Source organism: Nyctibius grandis, chromosome 6 (genome assembly GCF_013368605.1).
Source record: "Nyctibius grandis isolate bNycGra1 chromosome 6, bNycGra1.pri, whole genome shotgun sequence".
Lineage (NCBI taxonomy): Eukaryota > Metazoa > Chordata > Aves > Nyctibiiformes > Nyctibiidae > Nyctibius > Nyctibius grandis.
The window spans coordinates 70,100,389-70,115,846 of NC_090663.1; the positions used below are offsets into that span (position 1 = coordinate 70,100,389).

Here is a 15,458-nt window from a genome sequence, read left to right on the forward strand (position 1 = left end):
CTAGAAGGAATTAGTATTGTTCCCAGAAGTGTAATGAGTATTTTATAGTAAAAGTAGAAAGAAAATGTCCCTGCCACAAAAACCAAGTAACAGCAGTGAGGAGTAGTTTTGGCGTGAATGTAGGTTTATAAAATGTGCTTTTGTTCTGTGAATGTGGATGCTAAAATTTCTTGATTTGTGTGTCTTTCTGTTCAGCCAGCAATACAGGTATGCACAGAAGGCAAATCACTGACCTTTTAGACCAAAGCATTCAGGTACATTCCCAGTGTTTTGTTATCACCTCTGATAATCGTTACATCTTGGTCTGTGGCTTCTGGGACAAGAGTTTCCGAGTTTATTCTACTGACTCAGGTAATGTATTTTTAAACTATGGGAATAGCCTAAAAGATTTTTCTGTTCATCGTCAACCTACTGTTTCAAATAAAGAAGGAATGGGGAGTGGGAGGAGAAAGTGGAGAATGTATTTATTCCCCTATTAATAATATTTGTCAAATCTTTTCTTACCTACTGCTACTGTGCATTGTGTGCTATCATTTTTTGTGGAATGATGGCAAATGTAAGACAAGGAGCTCTTGTTTAGTCATAGCATCACACTTCAAATCTATATGACAGGCATGCCTGCTCTTACACTGTCGTTTCCACAAGTAAATGAGTTTTTGTGAAGCTTTGCATACCAGGAGAATTAATTGTTCTTAGAGTTCTTACTTGAATTTAACTCTGGTTTGTTTTCAGCACCAGAGAATTTGTTTTGAGGAAATACAGGCAAGCACCACAGAATAAGAATAGAAGTGAAGTCTTCAAATCTGGTGAAAGAATACTTATGAAAGCCTTTGAAATCTATGCTATAATAGAAAAAATGATTTGGAGCCACTGAATTCTTTCATATAACATAAACTGATTGACATAAGGGGCAGCAGTTAAATTAGTCTGTCAGCTGGCAGGTATCCAAACCGTTGAAGTCATGCATGTATCATGCTAAATAGAAAAGAATCTTCCAATGTAAGAGCTACAGGAATTTAAAAGCCATGGAGCCCCAGAAAAAAAAACAGATATGATTTTTTCCCTTTCATTATCTTATAATGGGAATAGCGATCTCACTGCAAGGTACTTCTTTGGGATTAATGACCCGGTGTGGTTAATGTGTGTGTGCCATCAAGCTTTCCAGTAAGTTATTAATCCCCAGGGAATATCCTACATGTTTGTCATCATTTCTTAAATATATTAGTTAATAGTGTTTTTCACACTTGGCAAACCAAAGTGTTTAACAAAACAGGATGGTCTTTAATGAAAATCTGTTAAGACTAGATCTCATGGCATATTTTAGCATATCTGTCATTTTTGCAATTTTAAAGCCTTAAGTATAAAGGAGAAGTTCCATTTACTTCATATTGACTGCCTACAATTCATTATACAGACATCTTGTTAGACCCTTCTTAGTTTAATTTTCTCATTGATGAAAATAAATTTACATAAAACTGTGAATTTAAAGGAATCTGCAGAAAAGTTAGCTAGCAGTAATAAATATTCAGTGTATATTCTTGATTTATATGAATAGAAAACTAATTCTTTTATGTTAAAGGATATATTTTGCTTTACACCTATGGAAGGAACTTATATGATTTTGGTAGCTTTATCCTGTATCAATCTGAACTACAAATATCTCATTAAGTTATGTCCTCTGTGTGTAAGTCAGATACACCAGGCATCTCGTTACTACCATAGCTAATTATGGTATAAACCAATATACAGTTCTCAGAAAAGCTGCAGAAGATTTGTGTCTTCTGTGTGTCTCCTGTTTGTCAATATAGCAAGTCTAGCTCTAGTTTAAATCAAGTGAATTCAGATGTAGTTCATTTTGCTTTGAATTAAAATGAGAACATAGTAGTTGAGATCCTTACTCTGAAATAGGCAGAACAGCAAGGGAAAACGATGATGTGATCAGTAATGCGTAATGGCAAGTGATCACCAGTGTTGAATTCAATTATATTTTAGCACTTACACAAAAAGGAAACCTTTTTCCTACTAGATTTTGGGTTTGTTTGGGGTTTTTTTAACAGGAAATACTTTTAACATAAATCATGGGTTCTCAGCACAGCTAGTTCAGCAGAAGCACAATAAAACCTTCCTCCAGCAGTGGGAATGATTTCTAGACAGCATTTTAGATTCAGTAGTGCAGAGACTTGAGTCTTATTTTTCTTGTAATTATTCGTAGCACAGCTGTCAAATAAAACATTAGCTAGAAAATTTGTTCTGTCAAAAAGGAATATCTGAGTGCATATGGTAAAGTTTGAGATAACTGATATTAAAGGAAACAAAAAAGTTGCAGAACTCTTATGAGATTAATGTTTTTGGTTTTTTTTTTTTTTTTACTAATACAGAAGAGCAAAAGCTTATTTCTTGTTTTGATGAAATTGAACCTTAGTGCACAGTTACAAAGTAAAACTAACAAAGCAGTGCAACTGCATGAACAAGTGTCAAACAAATAGCCTTGAAAAATGTTTGTTTTCTAGAACAGAACCTATAAACACAGAATATAATTGAAAGAGAGATCTCTATAACTCAGCAATGTTTATAGCATAAACTTGTGTTCTAAAAGTATAAATCACCTCAGGTACTTGAATACCTATGGCTGTACAGCTGAAAAATATGTCACATAATTAAATTATTCTCAAATCTAACCCTTGTAATTGACAACTTGAATTTTCAAGGAAAAATACACACTTGGTAAGATGTTTTTGTATATTGCCATAATGAGGTGATGTAGTTTGTGAGTGTTTCACTGCTCCTAGCTGTGAAGTTCAGTAACTTTTTCTGACTAACTCTGTTGACTGGTCAGCATCTGAGGCAGCTAGGTGACCCTGTGGCACAAACTAAAGCCCTGGTGTGCAGAGGTGACTGCTATAGAATGCTGTTACAGACTCACAGCGATGAATGAAAGACTTGATCCCCGAGTTACTCTCCTTTCCAATACAAGGTAGATCTGCACGCTAAGTGTACCTTCCAGGGTTTTGCCCCTTCCAGTCAGAAAAGGCTCATGTGATAGTACTTAATTTTGCAATTTCTCTTGGATGATTATACTTGCCTAATAAGTTTTGTCAGTGTTTTATTTGAAATCCAATATATGGGATTCCTTTAAATTGCATCACGTTATTCTATTTTTTTCTTCATATACTAAAGCAAGTTATTCCCCTTTTTTTTCTAGATATTAATACCTTTCTCTTGTTTTTTGGTTGTTTTTTTTTTCCTGTTTTTCTCCACTTTAATGCAATTACCTTTTTGATCTTCTGTTATAAATCAGGCTGTTATCATTATTTTTGTTCTTTCCTCAGAACCACTCCCTTAAGTGTTTTGTTACTGTTAGTGTTATTTAGTGGCTGGATATGAATACAATGCTGAGAATTTGGGCTGAGGAATCTGAGGTCATACATCGATGGCATCACACATCACACTTCCTTGTGTCATTGGATGCAGAATTTGGCCTGGCCCATGTTACCTGAATGGGTCAAGTAGGCACGTAAGAAATCATAGAATCATAGAATGGTTTGGGTTGGAAGGGACCTTAAAGATCATTTAGTTCCAAGCCCCCTGCCATGGGCAGGGACACCTTCCACTAGACCAGGTTGCTCAAAGCCCCATCCAGCCTGGCCTTAAACACTGCCAGGGTTTAAGTTTAAATGTGTGTGTGTATCTTTTGTCCTGTCTCTACAAGATCTGAAGTTGCTAGGCTTCAGGAAATCCAGTGAGATGGATTTTAGTGCTTACGTTCTCATTTCATAGGATCACATATGCTGCTGGCAGATCGAGAAACTGGCAGGACACACGACATGTTCGTTGTGTAGGAGGAGTCAGCCTCTGGCAGGGTGGTCTGGCAGAGATCTACTGTGGGTGACCTTACATGTGTTTCCTCTCCCACGTGCAAATCCACTACGCATGAGCATCCAAATTTGCATTTTTCTGAAAATATTGTCCTGTTTAGTTAAGGCTAAAAGGTAATAGTCAGATTCATGTTTATACAGGCTCTTGAATGGCACATTTTTAACTGCCTAGGCTTTCCTTTCTTTTTAACATTTATGTCTCTTATCAGTGGTACAAGCATTTGTCCTATATGAAATAGGTAAGAGTTTTTTCCAGGGTCTGTCTTCTGAGATTTTTTTGAACATTACAGAAATTCTTAAAGGGGAAGGATGCTGGATGAAATAATTGGCAAGTGTTTAAATGATGATGGAAAAACCTGGATACAAGGGTAGTTTTTCATCTAAACCTCCTTTTCTCTGTTTAAGGAGATGCTCAAAAGCTGCATATGCTATATGCACATATATGCTCTCACACTAACAATTTCTTCTGGGTCCTATATGTTCTGCAGTTTCTGCTGATTCTGTTTCCCACATCATCATCAGATTTGCATTTTTACTGTTACCTTCATCAGTAAACTTACCTTAAACTTGCCTTAAAAGAGAATCCCATCATATTTCCTGTCTGTAAAGTGAATGTAAACATACAGAATTAAAAAAAACCTTCTGGCATGATTGGCCTTCGAATAAAGTATAATATTTATGGACTGTAAATATTTTTTGTATGGACTGTATGGACTACTGCACTTTTAAATAAGTTTCCACCAAATCAAGAAAAAAAAATAGTACTCTCCACTATAGTTCTTTGCAGAACCGTTTTTTAATTAAAAAAAAATGTTTCTAAAATCCTTTCTAATGTATTTATTTTGCCTTAGAAATAAAAGCATAGTTTTAAAACAATCAGTTTTATGTGTTCAGGTAAAACTGATGCAAGTAATATTTGGACACTGGGATGTTGTAACCTGTCTTGCTCGTTTCTGAGTCCTATATTGGAGGAAATTGTTACATTCTCTCAGGATCGCGTGATGCAACATTGCTGCTCTGGTACTGGGAACGGCAAAACCAATATTGTTGGTGATAACCCAAGAGGTAAGCAAAATCAGAAAAACCTGTTTTATAAGGATGTTGTCTAAAAATGGCTTGAGTGAACACTTTGTATGACAAAGTTTTATGTAACAAAGTACAGTGTTTCTTTTTTTGTAGTTGTGATCAGTTGTAGTTTAAAGAATTGAGGGTAAACAGCACTTGCTTTGCAGCACAAATAGAACTAATTTTTAAAGTTATAGGATACTGAACGTTAGAAATACGTTTTTTCTTGTCACTCATTCAATTGGGAAGGAGTGTCTCTGGGAGTGCCAGAAGGAAACTTGTTTTTTATATTTTCTGTTCAACCTGAGTAAATATTTTTTTCTCATCATGATGATTTTATTAAATACCTGCATTTGAGTTGTTTAAAACAAAAAAGAATGTACATCACTCCAGTGCAGACTGTATTCTATGTAACCGTAATCTTACACATGTAGGTTCTCACAGCAGTATCTTAGCTATCAATAGAGTTACACAGACAGTGGATTTTAACTTAGACTGAAGTCGTTGTAATGGCCTGAGCAGGACACTTAGGTGGAAGAAGGACAGACATGTGGGACAGATTAAATAGTCAAGCCTAAAACGTTTTTCGTTTAACGCTTTGGTAAGGTGCTACGTGCCTAATCCTCACTCTCACATACTAACATTTTATTTGGTTCCAGTGCAAGCAACAGGGCTCATACCATATAACCAAACTAATAAGTAACACTGCTTCAGCCTAATTCAGTTTTAATCCCTCCCCACCCAAACTCACCTTGCACTTCTCAAAGAATTTAATCTTTTCCATCTTGCAGTGTTTCCCAGGAAATCCCAAATCCTTTTAACTCATGAAGATTCTCTCTTTTCACTCATAGTTTTACGTGGAAAACAATAAAACGCTATGACTGTTCAACCTTGCTGTGACTGTATTATATAACAGGAAAGGTAGAAAGTGATCTTATTATTATGCCAGTTTCACTCCACTGGCATAATTAATTCCTGATGCCCAAAGCAAAGAAGGCATCAGAGATGCAGCTTGACAAAAAGCCTGAGTGAGTCAGTTCACAGGAGTAAGAGCCTTTCGAGACAGCTGGTGAGAGCTTACATAGGTGAATAGAGGGGCGCATCATAGCCAAACAGTGGTCCTGTTCAGCCAACAAGAAAAAGCCCTGAAGAGAAGGGGTGAGAAGCAGTATTCTGTCTGTCTGAGAAGTGTGTTTGTTAGGTTTTCTGCCATACACTTAAGGTCTTCTCTGACCCTGTTTAAATACTAGTAAAAACATACCTGCTGTCTGCAGAGGACAAAATAGACATTTGGAAAACAAGTAGTTTTGTTGTACCTGGCATATATTGCAATTATAACTGGCATACAATTTCATAGAATGTAAATAATATCTGACATCTTCCAAGTTAATAAATTTGGTAAAGTTACGTGTTCCATACTCAATCTGTTACTCGACTGGAGTTACTTAAATTTGAAAAAAAGAGGTGGTTTGACTGAAATTGCATCCCGTGAACGATTTTGAAGTACAACTAATTAATATCAGAATGAATGTCTGAATTTAACTTGCAAATTGTTTGATGTTAACCATGAAAACTATTCAAAAATTGCACAAGATACAGAACTTCAGTTCACACAGTTACAGAATCTTCAGGCAGAGGATGAGAGCAAACTATCCCCATTATCCTTCCAACAGTCTGATTCAAGAGATGGGAGCTTTTCTGGGATGTAGCTAACAGAATTTTATGAGCATCTTTAAATAAATATGGCTTTGGTTGAGGGACAAAGTCTCTGTGAATACTTTATACATATTTTGCAATCTATCAACTTAAAGAAAATGCAAACTCTGCACTATTTTTGCAGAGCTTGTAAACTTAGAAACTCGAAAAAGTCTGCGAAAGGAACTTAAGAGCTTGACAGTCAAGCAAGCTTGTAAATCCTAAAGAGCAAAATTGCCCTTTCAAGGAGAAAACCCTAAATATTTTACTGTTGTGAAGCAATGAACATTTGTAGGTGTCTCCTTATAGTGTTTTCAAGGTCTGCAAGTGCAGCCCATCTTGGCAGATTCCTAGGCCTGTCCTGAGAAGTTGTTCTTGTTGAGTATTTGCCAGGCTTGCCTGCTTTGTGAACAAGACCTTGAGGCTGTAGACTCCTTTATGACCTTAACAGATCACACGCTGAGATTTTGTACCTAGTATCTAAGTAGAACAGGTAGATTTTATTATAATCTGTTGACTATCTTTCTAATGCAAATTTCTAATGTATTAAAATTTTGCAGTTTTCAAAATTATTACTAGGGTATTTTAACTGCTGTTCAAACTCAAACAATAGCTACCTGATAAGTCTTTTTGTTTGCAGTCCTATTAAAATTGCACTTTTAGAGACATGCAATGACTCCTGTGTTTACTAGTTGCCATTATGTAGCTTTTTTTGTGATGGAGCATGCCTGGAAGCCTTTGTTAGGAATTGGAGTCTCATGGCACTATACATAGGCCTAGACATGTGTATAGTAAAAGACAAGTTTCTGCTTCAAAGAGATGGTAATCTGGGGGGCTTAATTTTTCCCAGAAACAGCTTTCTATAGGCATCATCTCTTCAGTCAAATTTTTTTTGAAAAGGTAAATAAAAAGAGCTGTTTCTGCTTAGTTCTGATTTTGTCAGAAATGGAAAGCACCAGCAGACTTGGGTTTTGAGCCCTGTTACTGCAACTGTAACTTCCATCCGTTTGTCGGATGCTAGATATTTAACTTGTCTGATGTCTTTTTGTATTTGAAGCTTATGATTTTTTACCTCAAAATATAGTTTATTCATGCTTTTAATGATGACTATTCATTGGAATTTTAGATACTCTCGAAGTGATACTTCTTTCCTATTTTTTTCTCTAATTTTCTCTAATTTCCATCTTAAAATGACTTCACAGCAACATGCATGCAATGGCACTGAACCAAATCACGATGCCAGGGTAGTTCCAACAAAAATAATCTAAAACAGGAGCATTTCTTTCATAGTTCATAGTACCTGTTCTCTCTGATATACAGCAAGTCAGCCGACTTCATATGATCAAGCTACCCTAAATACTATCCCATTGGGCACCCATTACTCCACCAGTTACATTTTATTTAGTTTCCTTTATCTGGTTTCATTACTTTAGGAAGCACTGAGCTCTTGATCTCTGGCTGCATATATTCATGTTTTAGAATGGTACTTAACTCAAGCTGACAAGCCAGGTGGGCTATGGCATACGTGATAAATAACTGTTTTGTTTGATATTCTTTATCAAGGACAATTTTCTGGCCACATGGACTGTATGGGAAAATTCTTTATGTTTTTGGTTTAACAGAAGGAACATGGTACTGAAATATTCATTATTTACATTCTTTAATTTTTGACTTTTAAGCTGATGTGTTAAAGAAATTACAGCTATGCAGTCTCACTGTCTAGTTTCTCCCTAATAACTCTTGAATGTATTGATCAAGGTAAACCAAATTTGATGAATTTAAATATCAAAGATATGAAATTCCTACGTAGTAGACATCTGCTGGAAACTTACTTTTATTCTTCACAAAACAGCTTGATTACATTTAGGTTAAGTCCTTTTTTCCTTCTCAAATTAAAACCTGAAATTCAAAAAATATTTCACCATTCTCTTTGATCAAATGTTGGATTTTTTCTTTCTAAATTAATTGTTTTTGAAATGTAGAAACATGGCAGTACTTCACTTTGGTGCACAGGCATTTTCTGATAGAGAAATATTTCTGTGGACAATTTCTGACCAAGCCTAGGAATAATTCAGAACAGAGCAGGGGATATGAAATAGTTGTATCCTTTAGAATAGCCCTGAGCCATTTTGAGTTCACGTTAATTAGCATAATTTACTGTGGAGATTTAAAGTCACTTTGGATAGCATAAGGGGCTTTTATTTTTGTCTCCTTGGCATGTGGCTTGCTTTGGAGAGATGGGGGAGGTAGGAGGGAGAGGATGTAACCCTCCCGTTGGTACCCCTTGAAGCCCATGTGTGATCTGTATCACAAGGTTGGCTTTTGCATATTTAGAGGCTCCGAAATAATAGCAAGGTACCGCTTGGGGACATGACATTATGCTTTAGGACTTGCGTTCCTGAATAGGGTGGTAGAATGTGTAGAGGTTACTGGGAGAGGGCGGTGTACTTGCAGAAAGATGCCATGTTTTGCACTTGCCCACCCTAATGTGATGGAGATGGAGGGGAGGCGAGAAGTGGGGAGTGAGGGGAGGAACTACGTGTGATGGCTCGAAAAAAGAGATGAGAGAATTCATTTGCATACAAATGGTGTGCATCACTTTCAGATCCCACTCTTGCTTTGAAGCTCAAGTGGCAACTCTTAGTGTTTGGACATTTCCTAGGTTGAGGGATTGCATTTTACTTTGTAATCACAGAACTATAGGAAACAGGGTGGGCAGGGGCTTTGGTCACCTCATCTATTCTCTTTTCCCAAAGGCGGCTTAACTACACCAAAACCATTCTTGACTGATGTTTGTCCAACCTCTGTTAAAAACTTTGGCAAATATATTTTTGGGCCTTAGAAGCCTTATCATTAGCAGTCTTTTTCCAGTGTTCAGCCTAGTATCCAGTTCTTTTTTGCAGCAGTTGTATTCTATCATTTCTTATATATTAATTCTTTGTGTAGAGAACAGATAATTCTCCTCCTTGAAGCAACTTCCAGTTATTTGGATTACCATGACCTGCAATTCTTTACTTCCAGATTTAATAACACAATTCTTTCTGTCTTTTACCATAAGTCAAGTTTTTCTAGACCTCTGATTTTTGTTTGTGTTCCTCTCCTCTTCAGTTGTTGTCTTCCTCAAAGTAGACCCAGCGATGCGGTTGAAGCCTTTCCAGTAATAAGTAGAAAACAACCTGTTTTACAGATCAGTACTTTTCACATCCCCAGGGGATCTCTGTTTGTTTCAAAACAGCATGACAGTGTTAATTCTTTAAGTGTATGAGCCAATATAAATTTCAGACTTTTCTGAAGAACCACTGTCTACTCAGTTGTTTTTCTTCCTCTGTGTAGTTTGACTGTGGAACTTTGTCTTTAAACTTTCTGAATAATATTCTTTTAGTTTCTCCAATTTGTCAAACTCATTTTGAATTCTCATCCTGTCCTCTGGCAGACTTGCAGCAACTCATGTCTGCAAATGTAATTTGCAGTCTTATTCTATCAAATTGGTCATTAAAGAAAATATTAGATAGTACGCAGTTCAGGAATGCCCATCAGTACATTCCCCATTTTGACAATGAATAGCTTTCTGAATATAGCTTTCCAACTGGCTTTTCATCTGATGTATAGTAGCATCTTCTAAACATGTGCTTCCCTATTTTCCTTAAGAATGTGAAACAGTGCCAGAGTTCTTACTAAAGTCAAAATAGATGATGTCTCCCTGAGCACAAGGCCTGTTGCTCTGCCATTGCAAGAAAAAAATCACTTTAACATGATCTGTTCATAACAAATCCAAATCAGCTGTTACTCATCTTGTTTTCTTCTAGGAAATTGTGTGTGTATATATATAAATATAAATGTTCTGCCAGTATTTTTTCTGTTTGTTGGGATTAAGCAGACTACTCTCTAATTTCTCAGTTTTCTTGCTTCTTAAACAACACAAGACTTTTTTTTAGTCTTGCAGAACCTCACCCAATATCCATAAAAAAACAGTTACAGCTCTGGGATTATGTAGTTTCATTTTCATAATATCCTCTAATCAGTATTATTAGACCAGTTGAGTTCCAAACATTTACCTCATTTAGGTATTCTCTAATTGAGACAACAGTTCTCATTGCTGCTTTTACCTATGTTTGTTGCCTGACTGCAGTTGACCTTTTTATTGAAGACTTTTACTGAAATACTTTTAAATGTGTGGCATCATCTATTGGTATTGCTTGCTTTTAAAAACAGACCAGCTTCTCATGAAAAGTTAACATATTTTTGTGTTTAAAGAATGCCTGTTATTCCTGATGTCATTGTTAGTTGCATCTCATCTATGCTTGGCTGTCCTGGTTTTGTTCCTGCTTGCTCATACTGGTTTAGAAAAATCTCACTTAATTTGATCTTTCTGCCTGACTTCCCAGTGTTTAGTCACTGGAGAACTTTCAGTTGTGCCAGCTGGTATCTTCTTGTCTGTCTTATCCTGCATTGGAGCAGTTTTTGCTAGTGTACTTATCTTTTCCTTTGTTTTTCTGTAGACTTAACTTCCCATGAGATCTTACAGAACAATGTTCTGTATCTATTGAAACCTGTCTTCCCAAAATACTTCAAAAATTATCTTGTTGTCTTTGTTCTTTCCCTTATAAAGCATATTGAACGCTCATATCTTCACCACTTTCATGTAGGTTCCTTTCACCACCATGTTTTTGATCTGTTTTGCTATATAGGTTATATTCATACTTAGAAGGTCATCTCTAGTGGTTGATTATATATTAAAAATTGTCACCAAATTGCTTGCTACACACATACTTGTTGTATTCCTTTACCAACAAACCTCTCTGTAGTTGGAATATCCCATTTTCTCCAATCCTCCTTCTTAACGATCCCTCACCTATACCTACTAGGTAGAGGCCGATTAGTGAATCTCAGTTTGTCTTCAAAGTTTTTGTTTTTTCACCGTGATTATTTTGTTTGGATGTACTTTCTTGGAGGGAACATTTACAGCGGTGAATTTAATTGTCTTAATAGTGTTTATGCTTATAAAATGGTTTGTGTGCATTTCCATATTTGAGGTGAAGATAAAGCGCTTTTCTGCTATTCTTGCACTATATTCATAGAATATGAAGAGACTGTTCTATTGCTTTCAAAATATCTACCTATTTGTTCATAATTATTTTTTAGTTTTCATATTTTGAAAAACAAAAATATATCTAATTTAGAAATTTGATTTGCTTAATGAAATTAAAGCGTAACCGATAAAAGTATTCAGTACTAATGAAATGCAGAGTCTGTGTATAACTATGTTACTACTACTAATACTAATGTGATCTCTTCTGAGTTATTGCATTGATCTTCCACACATATGTGAATAAAACGAATTATATTACCTCTTTTATGTTAGCCCATAAAACTAGAAAATGTTACTCTCTGTATGTATCACATTTGCATCACGAGGATTATGGGGGTGCTTTCACTGCATAGTTTTATATTTTTTAGAGGGTAGTACATTCAGGTTTTCTGAAGTGTGTTAGAGAAATGAAATGCTTTTAGTACTGTAGCTGTGTAGCAGGGCACATGTGTGAATGTAAGCACATTATTTCATACTTAAAAAAAGACTTACTGGATTTAACTGAGATTTAATTGAGAGGATTCACTAAACACTTTTACTATTGCTAACATGAAGAATATCTTCCTCAGATACAAATTTTTAAAATACGTAATTTTTTCAATTTATAAAATATGAAATCTCCCAAAGGATTCAAAATTTAATCTCCAGTTTCGTGTCTTGACGAAGAACAGTCTAGCTACTAGTCAAGCTACTTTTAAAAGAAACTGTTTTTGTTTTTTTTTTTTTTTTTTTTTTTTTTTTTTTTTTTTTTGTTTGTTTTTTTTTTATAGCTACAATTCCTAAATAAGTATTTGAATACCTGAAAGACTTTTTATCAATTAACATTATTATTAAATTGAAGCTATGGTCTTCAGACTAGAGAAATCATTAGTTTTAATTGTATTAGTAATCACAGCAAAAGATGAAACATCTATATTTCCTCAACTGCTACGCACATTTTTCAGTTTGAAAAGTTAAACTTTTTATAAGTGCTTGATAATTAATTATGTGGATAATGCAAGTGATTTAAACTTTGAAAATATGATCTGATGAGCATTTTTGTGTTGGTTGATTGTCATAGGTAATAATTGCTTTGTACTCAGACACACTAATCCTGTAAACCTGAATCCTATGAAGATTTGCATATGTTCTTGCCTCTGTACACAGTGAATAGTCACTCTGATTTCAAGCAGGTCATATGTCTGCTGTTACCTTAGTAGCAAAAAATCCTCTTCACCTTCTTCCCCCATCCTTATCCTCATCTTGAATCCTACATCTTGGTTCCCAAGCTCTTCTGCATGATCTGGACTTTCATTTTCGGTTTCAAAACCGATGATAATAGAGAAGATAAGGTTCCACATTTCTATAGGATGTTTATAGCATAAATATTTCTTTAGATTTTTAAGGATTTTTTTTTTTTTTAAAAAAAAAAGGAAATTTGGAAGTAGTTTGCATAACAGCTTCTTTTCTTAAAAAAATTAATTGGGAAGTAGTTGTAAAAATCTTATGTCAGTGTTCCCTTTTGTATTTTTCATGCTAAGTAGTAGGGGTATCAAAATCTCCATAAATCACTAACCATGTTCGTTAGTAATGGAAATTCTGTTATTACTGTTAATTTCTGTCAAATGGTGTTCTACCATAATAGCTAAAAATTTGCAAAGCCTCCAAAGACTGAAATATATTTGGAATTACTGCAGCTATTAAGGCATTAGATGCCGTTCAGTGTAGTCAGTCTGTTAAGAAGAGTGTTGCTCTATGATAGTACATCACCAAGACTTTAAAAACAGTCTGCATGTGCTCCTTTCAGTGTCCAATAGCACATTGAATTTTTTCCCTTACACACATTATATTATTGTGTGAGTCCTTCTTCAAAAAAAAAGCCAGTAAATAATTCAGTATTATTTTAACACTGTTTAACTGCAGACATAACAAATATTCTTTGTTTCTCAAAAATGGCTGGACAGAGTAGCACAATATTGTATATAAAGCAAGAATCCTTCAGCACCATCTGCTGGCATTGAGGTGAAAGCTGATCTTGGGACTACCTCTCCAAAGCACTGCCTAGTAACATATTTAAAATATATATATTTTCACATATTTTGTGAAAAAACACCTGATTTCATTTGTAGTATAATTTTTATCGTTTTTATGAAAATTATAATAAGGAAATACAATGTGAATTTAAGGTTAATGTATGAACTGAAATAGAAATAGGTCAGGAATGTTTTGTTAAGTGGGACTGTAAAAAGAAATGGAATACTTTTTTCTTTTTTACTGGAGCTTTAGCAAGTGCAATATTAAATTTTTCTATTCCTGTTGTAAATAAAATTCCGTAAAATTTATTTCATAGAGAAGACCACAAGTCTTAGAAAAGTATCCATAACATTTTGAAAAGGGTAGCAAGCACTAAATATTCTTCTAGCTAACATTTATTGCATTATTTGATGTTAGTCTTGAAAGCCTCATGAAAACTTAATCGACAGAGGCCCTGATGCTGTAATTGGTCCTAAAATTCCCTGTATCTTCACAGGGCACCGTTGTAGCCAATGCAGCAAGTACTGGGACTATCTGCATGAACCTAGAACAGAGCCTTTAATTATACAGCTACAAAAGGTCATTGTTGTTTCTTTTTAAACTGTAACACATTGATACCTCAAGGAGGTTGAGGCCTCATTCCTCCAAGTACTCTATAAATCACATGTAAATGATGGTTCTAGCCTCCAAATATTTAAACTGAAAAAAGATGAGGTATAACAGGTGGATGAATTCTGGTTTATCTGGAAATCTGCAATGATGCTGCATAAGCAATATAATTTTGTATTTATATAATGCCAAGAAAGTCATGTCATAGATATGAGGACAAGGTTTTCATTGAAAAGAACTTGCAATACCATTCACTGATGGTTTGGAAAGCATTTAAATAGTCGTAGTGATTTGGTACTGATAAGCATGTACATTAGCATGCTATAAATATTTGATTTGGCTAAAAGTATGTCCTACGGTGTTAAGCGCAGCATCTGTATCGTCCTTGTTTTCAAGTGGCTAAGAGAGATTGTGTTTCAGGATTTGTCAATCAGAGCAAGTGGTTGCAAGTAACATTGTAGAGCAAGTTTTGAGGCACAATCCAGACAGGGGTTAAGGCAGTATGTATATCGTGTCTGGAAAAAGAGAAAGAGTTTGGATGCTGCTTTTTTGGCAGTATCCAGCTTCAGGTGTCACTAAAACTATATGCATGAAATTCTCCAGAAGGATAAGGATATTTAGTGCTTCATGATGTAATGCAGACCTTTGAGTTCCAGGAAAAACAATGCTATATTTACAACTTGTAACTCATAGTTGATGTGGTAAAAGGAATTATATTCATATGGTAAATGAATACAACCCTAATGTGCACCATATGCATAGTGGTGGGATGATATACTAATATATCACACTTATTTACCTTGTTTGGTTGCTGGGAAAAATTCAGTTCAAAGCCTACACCATGTAAGACAGAACAGAGTAATGCAGAAGATATAATAATCTATAGTCTAGAATAAAATTAACAACTTAAACGTGAAAATTATTTGGTCAATACAATAATCCTGACGTGGGCAGGAAATTATTTTGTAAGTGTTTCTGGATCTAAATTCTATTAACACTAGCATCACAGAGATAAGCGTGACTCTGCTGAGTGCAAGTTTACTATACGAAATTAGAATTGTGGCCTGCTTCATTGAAAAAGTATCTGTTTTAAAACAGTTACTTTTTAAAAG

At 35.1% G+C, this 15,458-nt stretch overlaps 1 protein-coding gene across 1 annotated transcript in view; it reads left to right on the top strand.

Annotated features, from left to right (window-relative positions):
- Nucleotides 1-15,458, top strand: part of LRBA (LPS responsive beige-like anchor protein) — a 432,022-nt gene that overhangs the window by 397,626 nt on the left and 18,938 nt on the right. Inside the window, 4 exon segments of the mRNA XM_068402600.1 lie at nt 196-356; nt 4,770-4,826; nt 4,828-4,902; nt 4,904-4,940. Of these exon segments, the coding sequence (XP_068258701.1) occupies nt 196-356; nt 4,770-4,826; nt 4,828-4,902; nt 4,904-4,940 (330 nt within the window).